This window comes from Hippoglossus hippoglossus, chromosome 7 (genome assembly GCF_009819705.1).
Source record: "Hippoglossus hippoglossus isolate fHipHip1 chromosome 7, fHipHip1.pri, whole genome shotgun sequence".
Lineage (NCBI taxonomy): Eukaryota > Metazoa > Chordata > Actinopteri > Pleuronectiformes > Pleuronectidae > Hippoglossus > Hippoglossus hippoglossus.
In genome coordinates, this window is record NC_047157.1 from 19,685,366 (window position 1) to 19,705,149 (window position 19,784).

At 39.3% G+C, this 19,784-nt stretch overlaps 2 protein-coding genes across 3 annotated transcripts; one reads left to right on the forward strand and one right to left on the reverse strand.

Moving 5' to 3' along the window:
• Window positions 1–1,082: 1,082 nt before the first annotated feature.
• LOC117764933 (cytosolic sulfotransferase 1-like) lies at window positions 1,083–6,137 on the reverse strand. 2 transcript variants are annotated; one of them, XM_034591104.1, is made up of 8 exons: window positions 6,021–6,137; window positions 4,526–4,664; window positions 4,274–4,394; window positions 3,228–3,336; window positions 3,010–3,136; window positions 2,821–2,918; window positions 2,106–2,280; window positions 1,083–2,025 (listed from the first exon to the last, which is right to left on the reverse strand). In XM_034591104.1, exons 1-8 carry the CDS (start codon window positions 6,060–6,062, stop codon window positions 1,913–1,915), a joined length of 924 nt encoding a protein of 307 aa, XP_034446995.1. In that variant the 5' UTR covers window positions 6,063–6,137; the 3' UTR covers window positions 1,083–1,912. The 2 variants fall into 2 exon arrangements, with proteins under 2 accessions (XP_034446995.1, XP_034446994.1); XM_034591103.1 differs by having other exon boundaries at window positions 1,734–2,025; window positions 3,228–3,328; window positions 4,266–4,394.
• Window positions 6,138–8,625: 2,488 nt separating this feature from the next.
• wdr46 (WD repeat domain 46) lies at window positions 8,626–18,345 on the forward strand. The gene is made up of 15 exons (XM_034590989.1): window positions 8,626–8,736; window positions 10,076–10,133; window positions 10,185–10,273; window positions 10,979–11,059; window positions 11,154–11,266; window positions 11,385–11,472; window positions 12,274–12,335; window positions 13,964–14,068; window positions 14,159–14,309; window positions 14,871–15,106; window positions 16,104–16,257; window positions 16,841–16,988; window positions 17,283–17,473; window positions 17,589–17,702; window positions 17,804–18,345. Exons 1-15 carry the CDS (start codon window positions 8,665–8,667, stop codon window positions 17,921–17,923), a joined length of 1,782 nt encoding a protein of 593 aa, XP_034446880.1. The 5' UTR covers window positions 8,626–8,664; the 3' UTR covers window positions 17,924–18,345.
• The last annotated feature ends 1,439 nt before the right edge of the window (window positions 18,346–19,784 follow it).

Genomic DNA, 19,784 nt, shown 5'->3' on the forward strand with positions numbered 1-19,784 from the left:
GTGTTAGTTTGATTCATTTTTTTCGCTCATTGAACTTTTGTTCTTGTATTTCTTGCTGCATTTTGTGTCTGGATCCAAAATAAAATTGAGGAACCTCAAAATCTCCTGGCTGTCATATTTTTCTGTTGTGTTTTGTCACAAAATGGAAACGGTAAGAATTAAAATAATCAGCTACCGAAACAAGATTTTTCTTCAAGATTACCTTGTTCTGTTGACCAGTAAAATGATTCTTCCAGTCACCCGCAGCATCTTTTTCTAAAGAAACAATACATGACATGAGTAACTTTGAAAACCAAGTGGTCTGGAGACATACCTTGTCCAGATGACGATACTTCAGTCTGTCCTCCAGTCGCTGATGATGTGTGAACAACTGTGTGTCCTTCCTCCCCTCTCCTTGAAAACCTCTCTCTATTTATTGGGATCAAAGTCCGGGTATTAGTTTATATACCACCTTTCCTGTTTGCCTGCTTTTACTTGTGGTTGAAAATCTTTAATTCATTCACTAAATTTGAATTAGAGAATTTCTCCAGTACACACAAAAAATGTCAAAAGTCTTATTTTTTGGGATACAAAGCCTTTTTGTCACTTTTTAAAACGTTTTTGTTTTTTACACACTACTTGTGTAAAAAACTCATTCCATGTTGTAGCAGATCCGATAATTTTAACTAATTAATGGGCATATTCATTCCCTGAGGACTTTATTAGAAACACAGAACTAATATTGATCTGAGCCTCCTTTTCCTACCAAAGTCTACCAGAGTCTTTGTGGCATAGGACACATTGAGAGATTCTGGTCCATGTGGACATGAGGCCATCTAGAGCTCACCCAAATTGACTGCTGCCAGTAATTAATGGCCACATCAGTACTGTGTGTAACTGTGTTATTATCATTATTAGTAGTTGTCGTGGTTTTACTTCCACCACGGTGGTTATGTTTTCATTGTCAGCAGGATTAGTCAGAAACCACAGAACCAATTTACATGAAATTTAACTTGGCAAGATCCAGTGTTAGACTTGGCAGAGGTATTCACCTTTTTTATAGTTTATCAAGTGACAAATGTTCCCAAGAAACAGGCAAGTGGAAAAATATGCATAGGTTAGTTCCTTTATTTGGACCGACATTGTTTTCAGGACCATGAGATCACAGCTTAACAGTAGATACAGTTAATTTCTGTCAAATTAAGTTTGACAAAGAGACTGTGGCTGCTGGTACAGTAATGAATGTATTTCAAAGTATTTCCACTTGTTTACAAGGCCCTGAATGGTACGGCTCCCTGATACATTTCTAACCTGCTCACTGTAGGATCCCTCAGATCCTCAAGCATGTGTCTCCTTATTGTAGCTGGAATTAAAAAATAATTCAGGTGAAGATGCATGTAGTCACCATGACCATTATCTCTGATCTGAGATGAGGCCTGTGCCAACTGCTTTTTCTTTAAAAAGCAAATTGAAAACATTTATTTTCTCTCAGGCTTCAGGTAGTTAATTGGTGTGTGTGTGTGTGTGTGTGTGTGTGTGTGTGTGTGTGTGTGTGTGTGTGTGTGTGTGTGTGTGTGTAAGTGTGTTCATGTCTCATACATCTCCTGTTGGTTATTTCATCGGTGCAGAGTATCAATATGCATTTTCTATCTCATTCCTTTAATGTTTCCTATATTCTTCACACATTGAGATTACTTCTGTATGAAATGTGCTATACAAACTAAAATTAATTGATTAATTGATTGATCAACATCACAGTAAAATATCAAGGCTTATATCAGTAAAAGTCGAACTTTGATAATTGATATAATTATTGTAATCAGACTGATTATATAATTTTCTTGTTACCAAAAATCTAAAATAAGGCTCTGGCTCAAACTATTTGATAAAATACCAGTTCAGGAATGTTTCATTTAGCAAACGGGCCAGACTTCTAAATCTCAGTGCGAAACTTCAGTGTGGGATTCTTCATCTTTTTCTTGTAGTCTTCGTCAAACTCTTCATTCTGAGCCACAGTGAAGTGGTTCTTCCAGTCACCAACTTTCCCTGCAGAGCCACAGAGTATCAGTCAGGAAACATAATGAGATAAGTGATTATGGTTTGAGAAGATTTCTCCTTCACCGTACCTTTTCTCATGAAAGGAGACACCTTGTGGTCCATCACTTCAACAGTGGAATAATTGGCCATTTTGTCTTGTTTCATGTTGTCAAACTTCGCTCCAGTTGCGACTCTTTCCTTCTTTTCGGCCGAAGGAGACAAACCGAGGAAGGAACAGAGCTTGTCTATCTCTCGTCCCGTGTCCTGCACATATTGAACAACCTCAGTCTCAGCACATCAATGCAAAATGACAAAAACTAAATCTGTCCCAGCATCTTTTAAATGCATTGTTATTGTGAACATCGCTGCACAACATTGAATTCTACTTCTTACTATATTGCAGTATTGTGCTCACTTGCTTTCTTGCTATGAGCAAGTTGTGAGGATATATATGATGCTGGCTAAAAAAAGACTTTACTGAATGTACTGGCAATTAGATAGTACTGCAGATAGCAGGTCCTGCTACTCTTCATCCATCCACCAGATGTCCTAGACTCTCCTCCCCATCTCCATCACCTGACTCCCAACACCTCCCTCCTCTCCTGTCTCTGAGGCCCTACTAACCACTTTGTTTCTATTTTCTTAACCACACAACATGGTGAAGACTCGCCCCTACCCTGCCTCTGATGATTAGTAGGAGCAGGTCTTCACCCACAATTCATTAAACATCATTACACTAAGACTAAAGTATTGATTATTCCTTATTTGAAAACACAGACACAAACACCTCTCAGCTTACTGTACCTCAGTCAGGTCTTCATAGAACATGTAGTGAATATTGGAATATGTCTGTTTCTTCTCCCACCAGCCGTTCACGTGGTCATACCAAGATCCAAACACAACTAAAGCCAGAGGACAATACATGAAGGAACATTGAGAAAGGAAATGAGGGAACTTGAGACTCCATTTACATGAAAACTTATTTGAACTCACTCTTGTCCTCCTTGAAATCCTGCAGGAAGGTGCTCCAGTTAAGTGGATCTGGCTGGATAAAGTTCATCCGGCCAAAATGAAAATAGGACACTGCCGAGTCCTTTGCGTTACGACCGACGTAGATAATCTGCAGAGGGAGAAAAATAGAAAAATAGAAAATAGAAATAGAAATAGGACACAAACTTGGTCCATAAATGATTCATTTCTCAGGGCTTTACCCGGCAGTTGTGCTCCCAGAAGGACTTCGGCAAAAACTGGATTGGTAGATGAGTTTTAATTAGACGAGGAGTGGTGGGTAGTTGGTCCGCCAGGTCTTTGCCTTTATGAAGAGAAGGATTTGTCTGTGACTGATTACATGCACGATTAGACTTGTTTATATACCAGAGAACAACAGGACTTCAATGCCGAAACCGTTGTGAGGTGCTTCATGGCTTCATGAATTTACACAATGAAAAACATTCACTACTCCACCAGTGGTGTAACCTTATCACTCGGTCAGTCAGGGACGTCACGCAGTCAGTCGATCGCTCAGTCAGTCAAAGGCATTTGTGTTTCTGTGACATCACAGTTGAGGCCAGACAAAATTTATACTTTCAGCTTGTGGTTGCTGACCAACTCACAATTTTAGATTTTCTATCACATTTTAAATTTGTACTCAATCTGGTTCATTCTAGGAGTTTGTTACAGTAAAAAAAAAATAATTACACACTAAATAAAAAATGGCTGACTTCCTGTTGCGTTTTTAGGGTATGGCTACAAGAAGCTTTTTACAGATCTAAATATGATACACATGCGTATACGTTTCCATAGATCCACGTGAAACATACTGCGAGAGCCTCCATTGAGATTTTCTCTGGGGGCACCCTTGGGTCTTTTTGCTACAGCCTCACTCCAGACCTTTATCAGGTATGAAGTTAAGCCACTTCTGATGCAATAACAAAGTTTTCATGAGATTCCAAGCACCCCTAGAGCATAAAAAATAGGAAAAGTAATAAGGGGGTGCTATAGAGTCAACATGCCAAACTCATGCCCAATTTCAATATCAAATCGTATAATTTACAAGTTCAAACATGGGTGCAAAATTTGTTTTTGTACGTCATAAAGGTTACGAAAATGTGTTTGAAAAAAATTTACACAATGAAAATCCTGTTTTAGAACCTTAGACATTGTCTGTTGTCACTATGGCAATAAGTGACAATTAAAACATTGATGTTTTACAATGTTACATAATTGTGACTGTGAGCACATGATTGAACCTTTGGTGTGAAAAGGTGCGCTGATCTCCAGGAAGGGCACTCTCTCATGAATGGGGATGGATGCGATACGCTCGGGACACACATCCTCAAAATACAGCAGATCCAGGATGTAAGAGACCCATGTTGTCCCTGGAATTAAAACAAACATGCATACAAACTGTTGAGAGGCCTGTTCTGGGCATTCATCGACATACAATAATGGATTTATGTGTACAACTGTGATGCATTAAGTGCTGCACTGTCAAACACACAACCCCCACCTGCTTTAGGAAAAGTAGCTATGACAATATCACTTGGTCTCGCTTCGAAGCTTTGTATGTTGTCCCAGTTTTCAGTGAAGTAGTTGGTCATGTAGACTCCGTGGAACTCAAAGATTGTTGGTCGAGGTAGCGGCTCCATCTGTTGGAAAATATCAATATGGCAATAACTTAAATGGTTATTGCATTCAGGAGGAAAAAAATCCTGTTGACCAGTTTTAGAAATAGAGGGTTATGCAAACATTGCAACATGTCCTATTAAGCCAAGCGTTCCTTTGATATAACATCACAGATGTGTTGCTGACACCCTCTGATTACAATGCTTGTTTGCCTTTCCTGTTCACTCCTGTTGACTCAAATATTATCTAGATTGTCACTGAGGTGTGTGCCTCCCCCTTCTAAACAAAGGTTGAAGCCACTTGGTAAAATGTTCATTGTGTATGGGACCTGGAACTTGATGTCAACATATAATATTTGAAAAGGTTTTTAGTAAACCGGCACTAGAAATTCAAGTTTGCACATTTCTAGAAAAAGATTTTGTTTATAAACAAGAGGAACAACTGTGCAGATACAGGGCAGACAACCGTGAGTAAAACTAAAAAACTCAAATTTCCCGGTGTGAGATGATTTTTGAACTGAATCTGATTGGACATTGACAATCCAATCACAAAGCCGACTCAGACTGTCCAATCAGTAGTTACTGTAATGCAGGAGTTGTTTATTTCAGGAAATACCACACAACTATGTACAATCAACAATCTGATCTGCTCAGTGTGTGTGTGTGTGTGTGTGTGTGTGTGTGTGTGTGTGTGTGTGTGTGTGTGTGTGTGTGTGTGTGTGTGAGTCTCTTTGTCAAACCAGGCCTGTTGTAGTGGACTTCACTCTGGATTGTGTGTTTCATGTTGAATGGATGCTGCTAATTTTTTTATCGGGGAGATATGTGATGATTTATTCGATCTTCCCTGTTCTCAAACTGCTTTTGACAAACTTCTATTTTACATTGCCATATTTTCTTCAATTTTCTTTGCGTTTAAAGTGCTTGATTTTATTGAGTCACCTTGTTTTTAACATCATTTTATAAAAAAAATAACATACAATACAAATAGAGATACGAATAAAGTATTGTTTTCTTTCTGATGTGAGTACACATTGTCCTGCAGAAGTATCTGTGGCAAAGTAACCTTCAGCAGCTCAGTCGGTTCACAGACCTTTATCACTACACTACAGTGTAGACCAGTTTGAGTCAACCCTGTTTCTATGTTCTATCGCGAAGAACTGAGTCCAAAACTAACCACAACGAATCTGCGGTTGTGAATCCCTGGTTTGCTCTAACGGTCCGGAAACATGTTGAGAAAACACGATTATCTGCAAACTTTTACTCAGTTTTTTTGCGCAATTCACGTCCACGCGAGCGAATACCACGTCGATCGGCAGCGTCCGATCCTGACAAACACTGAACCTGACAACATTAGTTTGGAAAGTACAAGTGTTTTGTTACCTCAGGTTCCCAGAGCAGCGCCCCTCTGATACTGCGGTTCATTCGGAAGTCGTGATTTACAGACCGCCTCCCAGAGGCAGTTCAACGAATCTGTAATCTCTTATCTACAGTTCATAGACTGCATATAAAAAAGTTTATAATCTACAGTGTACATTCAATAAACCACAGTATACAATCTATGGTGTACATACAATAATCTACAGTGTTGTTCTATAGTCTATAATTCATTATTTACAGTCTATAGTCTATAATCTACAGTGTTATTCTACAGTCTATAAACTATAATCTATAGTTTACATTCAATAAACTACAGTCTAAAATCTACAGTGTTATTCTAAAGTCTATAGTCTACAATCTACGGTGTACATACAATAATCTATAGTGTTATTCTATAGTCTATAATCCATAATTTACAGTCTATAATGTGTACATTCAATAATCTACAGTCTATAATTTACAGTATTATTCTATAGTTTATAATCTACAGTGCTATTCTACAGTCTATAATCTATAATCTACAGTTTGCATTCAATAATCTACCGTCTATAATCTACAGTGGAAAGTCAGAAACATGTTCTTGTTCTTTCTCAACCACTTCTCCTCGAGCTCGATGTGAAACGTCCTGAGGGGAAGGAAGAACATTATTTTTTTCAGTTTATACACAACATATAATATACACATTACATATAACTTATATCTATCTATCTATCTATCTATCTATCTATCTATCTATCTATCTATCTATCTATCTATCTATCTATCTATCTATCTATAATATAAATGCACTTAATTTTTTTTTTACTTTAAATACACTTAACACCTGCTGTGCCACAATTTACAGGCTATATGTTCTAATGCACAACTTTTGTATTGTTTCATTTATTTATCTTTAAATCTGTATTTGGTTTCAGTACTCAGGCTCCTCACTCCTGTCACCTCATTCTACTTCTCTCAGCTCAAATTTTCAATCATCTTATACTTGTATAAAGAGGCAGAGATGAATAAAAGTAAATCTCCTCCTCTCTTTATTTATCATCAAGCCTGGCCTGGACGATATGAATATCCCCACAGGCTGAGTCATTGAGAAGCGAATCTTTAAAAAGCACAGAGAACAATGAACAAGCTGCAGCACATTGATACTGAGCAGCAAAGGGAAAATACTGTTTTCAGTTGTGGAGACTGTCCGATGGTCCTAGAAAGTAACATGTACTGGCTCATCTTAAAGCAAACAGACCGTAAATTGTTGACAGGCAAAAATGTCAGTGGTGTCCGAACCAGAAAAACAGGTGCTGTTAAAGAGAGGAGAGGTCTTGAAGAGAGGAGGGGTTGAAATTGTTTCTCCTTCCTCTGCTTTCATGCACAACTACATTGTCATTACATCCTTAACAAGAAAATTAACTCCATCATAGTGAAGCCCACAAAAAGTCTGGATTAAATTAAATGTAAAATGCCGGTTCAACACTTTTCTCTTTTCTCTTCCATGCGGCTCTCGGGACTTGCTGTGTAACACACTCTAATTTGTAATGGAAGGCTGGGTCCCAGATGTGATGTTAACATTCCCCCCCTGCTCTGTGCCTCCAGTTTTCCGGTGTTTTTGTTTAAGCCCCCTGTTTTCTCAGAAACATGAGGAGCACATATGTTTAGACTCAACATAGTTTCATTCATGTGTACAGAGGCATGCAGGTCTAGGTTTGTGTGAATCAGAAGTTTGAACAAGAGAAATGACTAGATAACAATTCCATATAACATTAAAATGATTTCATTATGAGAAGTTCTTTTAACTTTGTGGTGCAAAGTGAAAACAATCTGTCAAAACACGTGCTATTCATTCCTCTTTGAGAAACTTTTGAGGTCATACGATTTGGTGAGAAGAGAATGGATAACACCCAACTGCAGTTAGCTGTTATTATGTTGTAGCTGATCAGTGTATACAACTTCTTTGAACATGCATGGTAATAAACGGAGGAATGTGTTCATCCAAAAACTCCCAATTACGATATATTGTTAAAAAGTCAAACTACTACAAAGAGTTACTAAGTAAAATGTCTACAAAAAGGCTTATAAAAAACCCCAAGAATGAGAAAAATTGGGATTGCAAAAGATGAACATTTTAATATTATAAATCTAGAACCTTGATATACTATTACTATGATGATGATGATTATTTTTCATCTGCAGTTTTTTACGTTTATATTGAAACACCCTGAAATATACATTTATAAATAAAAGAATGAACAAACGTTTAAATAAATGTATTAATATATGTAGAAATACATAATTAGCCTTTTCCCTAATTTATTTATGTATTTACTTATTTATTTCTGCATTTATTAATTGGTGTATTAATTTATTTTAGCAGTTTTGATCCTTAATAAAGAAAACATAAAAATGTGTCCAATTGTCTTTATAATTATAAAGACTAACATCATTATGAACATAATTACTTTTAAATACAATTAAAAATAACATGTTGGCAAAATGCTTGATATATTTTATTCAGTTATATGTAACTGCTACGTAAAATATTAAATAGATTAAAACAATTCATTATTAAACAAAATAAAAACAGAGCAGCGAACATGAAACAGGAAATGACGTAATTAACATGCGGGGTCACAGGAACTGAGAAACGTATACAACAAAGATGGCGACCACCGGCGAGGCAACAGCGATCGTTTCACACGTGGAGAATCAGAAGAAGAAGAAGAAGAAGGGGGTAATTATTATCGTGTTATTAGATCATGAGTGAAAATGTTCGTCAGTAGAAGAGTGTCGGTGTTTTTATATCAGCAGTTAACAGACACACAGTCACAGCAGGTTAGTGGTAGCTAGCGAAGAGCTAATTTGCAGGCTGCTCCAAGCTAACACTTATCTCTGTGTGCTCCTCCTAAAGTCAGCTCTCCCGACATGATACCTGTGTGCTCCTCCTAAAGTCAGCTCTCCTGACATGATACCTGTGTGCTCCTCCTAAAGTCAGCTCTCCTTGCATGATACCTGTCTGCTCCTCCTAATGTCAGCTCTCCCAACATGATACCTTATTGCTCCTCCTAAAGTCAGCTCTCCTGACATGATACCTGTGTGCTCCTCCTAAAGTCAGCTCTCCCAACATGATACCTTCATGCTCCTCCTAAAGTCAGCTCTCCTAACATGATACCTTATTGCTCCTCCTAAAGTCAGCTGTCCCGACATGATACCTGTGTGGTCCTCCTAAAGTCAGCTCTCCCATCATGATACCTTATTGCTCCTCCTAAAGTCAGCTCTCCCGACATGATACCTTATTGCTCCTCCTAAAGTCAGCTCTCCCGACATGATACCTTATTGCTCCTCCTAAAGTCAGCTGTCCCGACATGATACCTGTGTGCTCCTCCTAAAGTCAGCTCTCCTGACATGATACCTGTGTGCTCCTCCTAAAGTCAGCTCTCCTTGCATGATACCTGTCTGCTCCTCCTAATGTCAGCTCTCCCAACATGATACCTTATTGCTCCTCCTAAAGTCAGCTCTCCTGACATGATACCTGTGTGCTCCTCCTAAAGTCAGCTCTCCCAACATGATACCTTCATGCTCCTCCTAAAGTCAGCTCTCCTAACATGATACCTTATTGCTCCTCCTAAAGTCAGCTGTCCCGACATGATACCTGTGTGGTCCTCCTAAAGTCAGCTCTCCCATCATGATACCTTATTGCTCCTCCTAAAGTCAGCTCTCCCGACATGATACCTTATTGCTCCTCCTAAAGTCAGCTCTCCCGACATGATACCTTATTGCTCCTCCTAAAGTCAGCTGTCCCGACATGATACCTGTGTGCTCCTCCTAAAGTCAGCTCTCCCGACATGATACCTTATTGCTCCTCCTAAAGTCAGCTCTCCTAACATGATACCTGTGTGCTCCTCCTAAAGTCAGCTCTCCCATCATGATACCTTATTGCTCCTCCTAAAGTCAGCTCTCCCGACATGATACCTTATTGCTCCTCCTAAAGTCAGCTGTCCCGACATGATACCTGTGTGCTCCTCCTAAAGTCAGCTCTCCCGACATGATACCTCTCTGCTCCTCTTCTACAGCCTCCTGTCCGGTACTGGCAGGAGAACGGGAAAGATGAAAACCAAGCGGGAGGAGACGGAGGAAAAGCTCCACAGCAGAAGGAGAACAGGAAAGATGAAAGCCAAGCAGGAGGAGAAGCTCCACAGCAGAAGGAGCCCAAGACGAAGAAAAGGAAGCAAGAGGAGGCTCAAGGAGGTGGAAAGAAATTCATATCAGGAGTAAGATTTTATTTTATTGGTCTTTTTATTAAGTTCTTATCACAAGGTCTTACATCACAGAATTAGTTTTATACTAATTATAACATTTTATTATTATTATTATTATTATCAGAGAAGGAAAGTGGTTGTAGTTGACCAGCTAAGCATCAAAATGTCACTCATTTGATATCCTCTCAGGGTGATGATGTTGAGTAATGATGAATAACTGCTGTCACCATTCAGGTGAATTTAAAATCTGAATTACTGAAGAGTGGTGGTCTGGTGTCTGCACAGCACAGCAATACCAAGAGCATATCAAGATTCTTATTAATAGGAGTAAATCATTTGAATAGATAAGTTTTCCTCTTTTTGTTTGGACTTAATGTTCCATGACATGATCTTTCCCCACACGGCCGTCAGGCCGTCATGCAATAATTGTTTATTTACATCCTTTGCTGCAGCCTTAAGTAAGTTAATCAGTTTTTTAATATCTGAAAGAGGCTTCTATTCTCTGAAATTTATGCTTTTGTTTTTACTCTGAGCAGTTAACCACTTATCCCTCTAACGTTTAAGATTATTTACATCACTCTATGACGGCTTGAATGTCAATAAAAAACGAAGACATTGTGCTATTTTAAAACTCATCTCCCAGCTGTGCATTAGCTGCAGCATTATTCTAGTGCCAACAAAGTAAATTCTGTGTATTTTCTCTCATTCTCCCTTTAGAAATCAGACCCTTTCCCTGGTCCTGCTCCTATTCCACAAGAAAGGCTGGAGAAGTTCAAGAGGAAAGAGAATATAAAAAAGGTAAACAACCCTGTCACTGTCTCATATCTGGTAAGTAATGGATATAACGGTTGCCATTAGCCAACATCTCATTTTACAAAAATTCTCTCCCCAGCGTCGGAAGCAGCATTACAAGTTGAAAGACATGATATCTCGCTCCGAAGAAACGTCACAAATGGCTCAGAAACAAGCGGCGCGGTTTGACATCCTACTCCCAGAGGACGCAGGGTAAAATTTCCAGTTTTCTTCATGTCACTGTGGATGATGCGACACATTAAATAATGAATATGTCACTTAAAGACTTTGATTGAAAGCCTCGGTGTGATGGGCTTCCCTCTGATCTCAGGTTTCTTGAAGGAGAGGAAGATGAGGACACATGTACGATCTCTCAGGAAGATATTGCAGATGCTGTGGATATAACATCTGGAACAAAGGTGAGGGACACTAATCTGGCCCCAAGTGAGAGGGTTGGACAAGTTCACTTCTGCTTTCCAAGAGCAGGAGCCTTATTCATTTAAACACAAGTCGTTATCAGTTGGTATGATAATTGGTATCAGAAAAAATATCACCTTCATCAATAACATAAGACATTTAGACATCAGGGATTTTAGAGACAGGTATATAAATCAGTAAAGTATAATAAATAATAAGAATTCCGTCTCCCCCTTTTTCCTAATAAATTCACAACATTTTACAATTGGATGATAAGAGATCTCATCAGTAAAACAAAAGAAACCACACACCTGCACCTTTAATTTCACCTTTAAAAGTGACCCCATGGACCTTTCTCTAAATTAAATTATACATGGAGGATATTTCAGTACATTATAAATAATAAAACTAAACTTTAATGGCACTCAGAAGAGCGCATACCTCTGCCAAGGCCCAACAGTCCCCTTCAATTCAATCAAGCTGCAACAAATTTCCCACACTTATAGATATGAGTTCCCTACATGTCTTTGAATTTTTTTTCATCAAGATCCATTAGTTATTTCCTTGGAAAGCGGTGAAAATGAAAAACTAAAAAAACGCAATCTAGCAAGGTTAAAGAAAGTGAAAGTTCCCTGATCCGCCCCCTGATCCAGATATGCACCAACATTTAATGGGTTCTATCCTGACTGATACCACATCTTTCCACCAAGTTTTGTCGAGATCCATTCCATTGTTTGTGTAATCTTGCTTACAAGTAAAGAAACAAACAAACAAACGCTCCCTCCCTCTCTCTCTCTCCTCAGTATTTTAACCTGAAACTGTCTCAGTTCGGTCCATATCGTCTGGATTACAGCAAAACAGGACGGTCAGTATCACGCACTCTTCACTCAGGCAGTGTATGATGTTTGACTTTGTGTTGTTTTAATGCTGTTATTGTTTACGTTATCAAACAGTCACCTTGGTTCAGTGTCACTGGAAGACAACAGCTACTTTCATTCAGTAACACAAAGGTTAAAGCACAGGGGTTCCACTCTGAAATCAGAGTAAAGAGAAATTGGACTACATATATTTTTTGTTTATACAAACATTCGCTTTCTTCTTGCCACTTGAGGGCAGCACACAAAGGACTAAACACACCATTGACAGATCGGGCTGCCACAATATATATTGGATTTTCACTAGACAATTATAATGGCCCAAATATTGATATTATCACGATATATATCAAAGGTTATGTGTTGCATAATAAAAAAATGTTATACTATGTCAGTCAATTTCATCTTTTTGTTTATCTCATTTTGGAAAATAATGCTAAGTGAATTATGTTTGAAGATGAGGTAGAGGTGGATCTGATATATTTAACCGACGCCCAAACCAGGGATCTTTGAAAGTATCAGAGGCATTTGCAGGTATAATGGTTTTGGAACATCACTGGTTGGTTTGTTGAGAAAGAGACGAGCGCTTTATGTGAAAAACTCCACACGAGTCCACCCACACTCAACTGCAGATCAGTGAAGAAGTGTGGGTTCTGCAAAAACCCGATCGTTGCCATGACCACAAACATGCAATTGAGGAGCGATAGGTGGTTTGGGAGTTGTCGGTTTATGAGACGTCACAGTGAGCTGTGTATAAGATGATGAGACAGTATCAACATGAAGTGTATCTGTCTACTCTAAGAAATGTTAATGAATTTTGAAAAACAAGAATTTTCTGGCAACAATGAATCAGATTTGACCTTAGAAGTAACTTTTCATATCTTCTCTAAGGAGTGAGTCCACCATATTGCACCACCTCATTTGTACTGTAGCATGATTTACACATGCGTGACTCAGATTGAGGAGTGACCTCAAACTTGGCAGAGCTACAACAATCCTCTGATAGTTAATTCAGTTTGGATCAGGCGGTCAGTAAAACTCTTACTCACTGCACCGAAGACTTTATCTGCCTTAGAACAGTGACTGAGGCAGGAGTGTTAGTAATGTCGACTGTGCTCGAAGTCAAACTAAAAATAAGTGAACAAGTCAAATAAAAGGTGGGGGAAAAAAGATAAAATCACAGTATCACATGAAGGCAAGTCTATAAAAGTAGGTTTTAAGAAGTGATTTAAAAGAAGTCATTGGTCTGCGAGCCTTATCTCAGGCCGTTACGAATCCTTGATCTGACCTTTTTTAATGGATGTACAAATAAATAACACATGGTTTTCCTTGGCTCATGCATCATCCCCGGCACAAGTTTGAGGACTTTTGGCATAATCGTGCTGACAAACAGATGAAGGGAGTGTTGTTCATTTGTTTTCCCTGAAGAATGTACATCCAGTATTCACTCTTGTTTGTCTCTGTTTTGGAAATATCTGACTCTCCGACTGGGGAAATGTTCCACCGTTTTCTCCAGCTGCTCACAAACTGTCTCTGTTTCTAGTCTGGTGCTCAGCAGATAAATATCTTCAATGTTTGAGTTGTTTGTTGTTAATGTTATGCTCTTTATTTCCCTCAGCCACCTTTTGCTTGGTGGGAGGCGAGGCCATGTAGCTTGTGTAGACTGGCAGTCCAAACAGCTGATGTGTGAAATTAACGTGATGGAGTCTGTCAATGATGTAAAGTAAGTCATCCAACACAAAAACGTAATGTACTAGTCATGCTACATATTCACTTTGATATGATATATTAACACATTTCGGCCTTTATGTAGGTGGCTTCACAGTGAGACCATGTACGCAGTGGCTCAGAAGAAGTGGCTGTACATTTACGACTCCAACGGAATAGAGCTTCACTGCATCCGCAAGTTCAATGACGTCCTTCGTATGCAGTTCCTCCCTTATCACTTTCTGCTTGCTACAGCGGTGGGTTCATTAAATCTGTGGCGTCCTGCATGTTTGTGTTAAAGATATTTACCACAGACGCTGATGTTTTCCGTTTAGTTAAAGCTTCATTTTAACTTTTGGCACAGACCTGACAAAAAGGGCACAATTGAAAAGTTGTTAATTATGATTGTAAATATAAATAACAATCTGATTAAGATAACTTATCAGATGCATAAACATATCTGTCTAGAGGAACATTTTGACAACTAGATGAACTAGAAGTTACTGAAGAAAACTTAAAAATGTGATGTTTATTTCCAAAGGATGGTGGAGATGATGATGTTGGAAAGTTTAAGTCTAAAAATATATTTAAACAAATACGCTGTGTGCGTTGAGGCGTTGAGGCGTTGAGACCACAAAACCAACTTCCTGTTCAGAAAACTATCTGCCTTTCCTTTTCATGTCATTCAGTCCTCACCTCACAGAAACCCTGGTTCACAGTAAAAACTAATTTATAATCAAACGCATTCCAAATTGACTTGAATTCATGAAGAGTAACCCGCTCTGACAAACCTTTCCCTCGTCACTCTTTGTCTTCAGAGTGCTACAAGCTTCCTACAGTACCTGGATGTGTCTGTGGGAAAGGAGGTGGCAGCCATCTGCACCAAGACTGGCCGACTGGATGTGATGTGCCAGAACCCTCGTAACGCTATCATCCACCTGGGACACTCCAACGGTACAGTCACCCTGTGGTCGCCCAACCAGAGAGAAGCCCTCGTCAAGATGCTCTGTCACCACGGCGGCGTGCGCTCTGTCACCGTTGACAAGTCGGGCACGTGAGTCACTTTTAAACCCCTGACCTCATGTAGGATGGAGTTTGTATTTCATTTAAAGGCAGGAAGCTGTTACTATTTACTTCATTGCCTGAGTGTTTAACGAGTGCTTGTTATCAAATTCAGTCCTCAAACGCTCACATATTTTTTAGGGATTTGCTTTTGTACTTGGTCGTTGCCAAAGAGCTCCATGACACTGTGTGTCAGGAGAGCTTCTCACACCAACCTGAGGCTGTTCTGTAGAAGGAATGGTCTTAACATCCTCTTGAACATTGTGCTGGTCTGATCTGCACCTGGAAATACTTGTCTGAGGTATTTCTGTACAACTTCCTGCCAGGAGGTTGTGTTTTCACCCCTGCCTGTTGTTTTTTCATTGGTTGGTGTGTTTGTAAGAACGATTACAAAAGATCTACTGGATACTTTACCACAAAACATGGAAGAAGGAAAATGTATGGATCATTACATTTTGGTGCACATCCAGGATATTTTTTTTTTCACTTACTTAAACAGTTTTGGCAGTTTGACATTTTCACTGATTTCTGAGAGTAATTTCGGGATGAAAAAATTCAGCAACATTTAGAGAACTGATGTCTGTTAGTGTGTGAAATTTGGTGATTGGATTGGACGGTTGGGCCTCTACCGAGTGCCCTTCAAGTTAAATTGAAGGGTCCACTTACTTTTTCCTCCAGTGCTGTGAATTTTTAATTGATATGTTAAATATTGACATGAAAAATTGTTTTTGCTGGTGTGTTAAAAGCTTAATCACATTGTCTACACGCGTATGTCCATATGGTTCACATACTTGCATGTGTCTCCGTACATGCATACAGTGGATCACATGTTCTTACTAATGCAACCATGAACATGTCGGCACAAGAAATCCATAAATGTGATGAACAGCTTCATTGTCGGGTTGAATGACTGTTACATTTTCTGATGGGACCAATGAACTGCAGTCTCCACAATGCTCACCGTCATTATGGTCTTCTCTTCTTGGCAGATACATGCTGACATCTGGGATGGATAAAAAGTTGAAGGTGTACGACATTCGAACCTTCAAGCCCCTCAAGTCCTACTTCCTCCCTGCTGGAGCTTCCTGTTTGTCACTGAGCCAGAGAGGGCTGCTGTCTGCAGCCACAGGGGATATTGTTCAGGTCATTATCACCGCCACACCGCACGATTAATGATTTGTAGTTCAAAACGGATCCAGTGAACACAAGGTCATGCATATTCACAATGTAGAAGTGGTTTGATATGTACCATGATCAGAAAATAACGTATTCTTTAGTGGGGAACATGCAAACTGTAGATACAGGATATTGAAAAACACATGTCGTGACACTTGACAGTCACACTTTGTTTTATGGGTCAGTCATATCTTAATAATAGCCTCTTAATTTTCCTAGGCAGAACTATGTCAAATGGTTTTAATTATAGGAAATGATGTGAGAGTTAAATCAGTTGTGTTAAATTTAACAGCAGTTTTTGATTTCCAGAGCAATATCATTTTAAGTAGAAATATTAATAATTAATCTGTTATCTTCCTCCGCCAAGGAGGTAATGTTTTCACCCCTGGCCATTTGCTTGTTGGTGGGTTTGTTTGTTTGTAAGAAAGATTACACAAAAACAATTTTCTTGGTTATACATTACAGACTTCTGTATATGTTGGTAACCTTTAAGCTGTATATCACTGAATATGTGTGTGTGTGTGTGTGTGTGTAAACTGTCTCCGTGCAGGTGTACAGGGACGTGTGGAGCACTCCAGTAACTAAACCCTACATGGCTCACAGGGTTCGGGGAACAGCGTGGGGGCTGCAGTTTTGTCCCTTTGAAGACGTCCTCGGGGTCGGACACGGAGACGGCTTCACCAGCATGCTCGTACCAGGTTCGACTTGATTTCCAATCTCTCTCTCACACACACACACACACACACACACACACACACACACACACACACACACACACACACACACACACACACACACACACACACTGTAATAAACCAAACAACAAGGGCGCGCCAAATAGGTCATGGTCAAAACATCCATATGACACACAGTACGTCATCCCTAAATCGATAATCATGGTTTATTTGACTGCGATCAACCAATTTGTCTGTGTATTAAAACTGTTCTCATCCCATCTCTACCTCTGTTGCCCTCATTTTAAAAATGTACAGGTGCCGGTGAGCCTAACTTTGACGGTTTGGATGCTAACCCATACCGCAGTGTAAAGCAGAGGCAGGAGTGGGAGGTTAAAGCTCTGCTGGAGAAGATCCAGCCGGAGCTCATCACCCTGAACCCCAATGAACTGGGTCAAGTTGACCACGCCACCTTTACACAAAGGCACCAGGACAGAGTCACAGCTCTGGTCAGTGTCTTACTTGTGCACATCAATTTTTAATTTAATATACAAATCTGAACAGTTTGAAATATCGTTTGATTTTTTACAGCCTTCTAAATTCATGTTTTTTTTATCTTCTCAGGGCTTTGACCCACTTGCCAAAGAAAAATTTGTACCCAGGTATAAGAAAAAAGGTCGCAGTTCTACTGGCAGTGTCGAAAAGCGCAAGAAGAAAGTGGCTCACGAGGACCTGAGGGTGAGTAATCAAGAATATAAGATGATGTTTAAAAATATATGGGATTTTTCTGCTGTATCTGCAGAGCGTGGCTAATCTCTCTTGACTTGTTTGCCCTGCAGGATGTAATCAGGGAAACTGTGGAAGACAAAATGAAGGTGGAAAAAGAAAGAAAGGAGAAGGATTTGAAGACGGGGGAATCTTCTGGCTCGAAATCTGCTCTGGACAGATTCAAAAAATAGAAAAGTGGAAAGACCCTTTGTGCCGCCCGGACGTCAGTGACATTCTGTGGGAGCGACCTTTTGAACTTCATATAAATGACTCATTTTTGGACACATTCCTCCAACAAAACACAAGTGGCAGAAATTCTGGATATTGTCTACTACTAAGGACATTGTGATGGGTAACAGTTTGAAATCTACATCTGAAATCAGTGTAGTGGAAGGGCCGCTCTATTCAATGTAGCCTGAAGCGATTCCTGTCTACATGGGTAGATGTGTGCGGTGCCACGGCTGGCGTGTGTGTTGCCTAGAATTTGTGATGAGTTGTAAGGTTTTTTTTTCTCATCTGATAACATTTTCACTCATTTTTGAACTAAACTGGCTGAGAATATGTCAAATGTTTTATATTAATGTCCTAAAAATAAACAACATACTGCCAAGCCTTTGGATCCTGTGTTATTTGACATTGTCAAGTAAAAAAAATCTTTATTTTCCCCGAGGGGCAGTTTGCTGTGCAGCCAGCAGTCCGTGCATGACAAAAACAGACAATCCATACAATGTAAATTAACTCAATATAAATATCTAAGATCAGAGGGAACGAACAAACTCTTGAAACCAGTTGGTGTAGAAGTCTTAAACCTGCATCATCTTCGTCTAAAAAAAGTTTCCACTTGTCTTTCACATTATCAGCTGAGTTGTGATCTTTCAGGTCACCAGGCATGATGGGTTCAAAGGTTCCTCATACCACATCTGATGTGGTTGAGACACTGGTTTGACCTCACCACCGGTATTTGGTCAGATAAGAAGCATTTTGAATGTTTGAGGCTCCTTCACCTTTTGTTTTCAGGTCATACGACAGTGATCTCGATGACAATTAATCACAGACAGGTTTAGTAGCTGGCAGGCACTTGCGACACTGGTTCTAATGCAATAGACAAACAAGTCAAGATGGGAAGTGATGATGATGACATCAACTTCAGAATGAAATTAACAGGAACCTGTTTTTGCTCACGTTGGTTTCCTTGTCATAGTGAAACCATTCTCTGTCAGTTGAGTTTCATTTGTTATAGAGACAAAGTTTTGAAAAAGCACTATGTATTATGTGTGTTTGTCTGAAAAAGAAACCAGGCAACACTAAGTTCGGATACAGAGGTTTATTTGTGACAGTAGTGGATTCGTACCTATATTTCCTGAGTGTAAACACACTGACCTCCATGTTTACCGGAGGAACAAGACAGCCTGACACTTGATCTTTAACATATTGCAAACTTTAAAAATGTACTCATCATGTCACACTGACTAATAGCAGAGACTAAACCCCAGTCTAGATACATCAGCACAAAACTCTCCTTCGCACTTGACTTCATGGTTGATCTCACCGTTACAGACGAGAGGTTCAAAATACTGAAATCACATTTTATGGCATTTTATAGCGTTTAGTAGCCGTGTATTACATCATCTTCACTGTTCTTTTTGATGCAGCAGCATTACTGAGCCAAAATGTCTCCAACAGAACAATCAATGCCCCGTGGATGCATGTACCACCATGTCCTTATTACTAGATGTCAAAATAGTAATTTCATATACTGAGGTGATTCTTTTTGAAGATAGTCTTTTTTTTTAATGTTTGTTACTTCCTACCTACATATATTGCCTACATATGCATTTTGTGAGTCCAATTGAACTGTTTTTTGGAGACATGCATTTAAGCACCTTAATAGACTATCATGTACAATTTAAGTGGTGGTAAACTACACATATAACAGCAGCAGCTTATAGATGTCGGACCTTACATGGCAATAGAAGATAGAAGTACTTATTTCCTGGCTATACACTATCAGCATGCCAACATTGTTTGTTCTACATCTACAGTATGTGTCAA

Excerpts from the sequence above, each read along its gene's own strand:
- LOC117764933 (XM_034591104.1), bottom strand. The coding sequence starts at position 6,062 with ATGAACCGCAGTATCAGAGGGGCGCTGCTCTGGGAACCTGAG. Across the intron at positions 2,919-3,009 it reads GGATTTCAAGGAGGACAAGA|TTGTGTTTGGATCTTGGTAT; the intron begins GTGAGTTCAAAT and ends CTCTGGCTTTAG. Across the intron at positions 2,026-2,105 it reads GTCTCCTTTCATGAGAAAAG|GGAAAGTTGGTGACTGGAAG; the intron begins GTACGGTGAAGG and ends GTGGCTCTGCAG.
- wdr46 (XM_034590989.1), top strand. The coding sequence starts at position 8,665 with ATGGCGACCACCGGCGAGGCAACAGCGATCGTTTCACACGTGGAGAAT. Across the intron at positions 14,310-14,870 it reads ACTTTCTGCTTGCTACAGCG|AGTGCTACAAGCTTCCTACA; the intron begins GTGGGTTCATTA and ends CTTTGTCTTCAG. Across the intron at positions 17,703-17,803 it reads TGGCTCACGAGGACCTGAGG|GATGTAATCAGGGAAACTGT; the intron begins GTGAGTAATCAA and ends TTTGCCCTGCAG.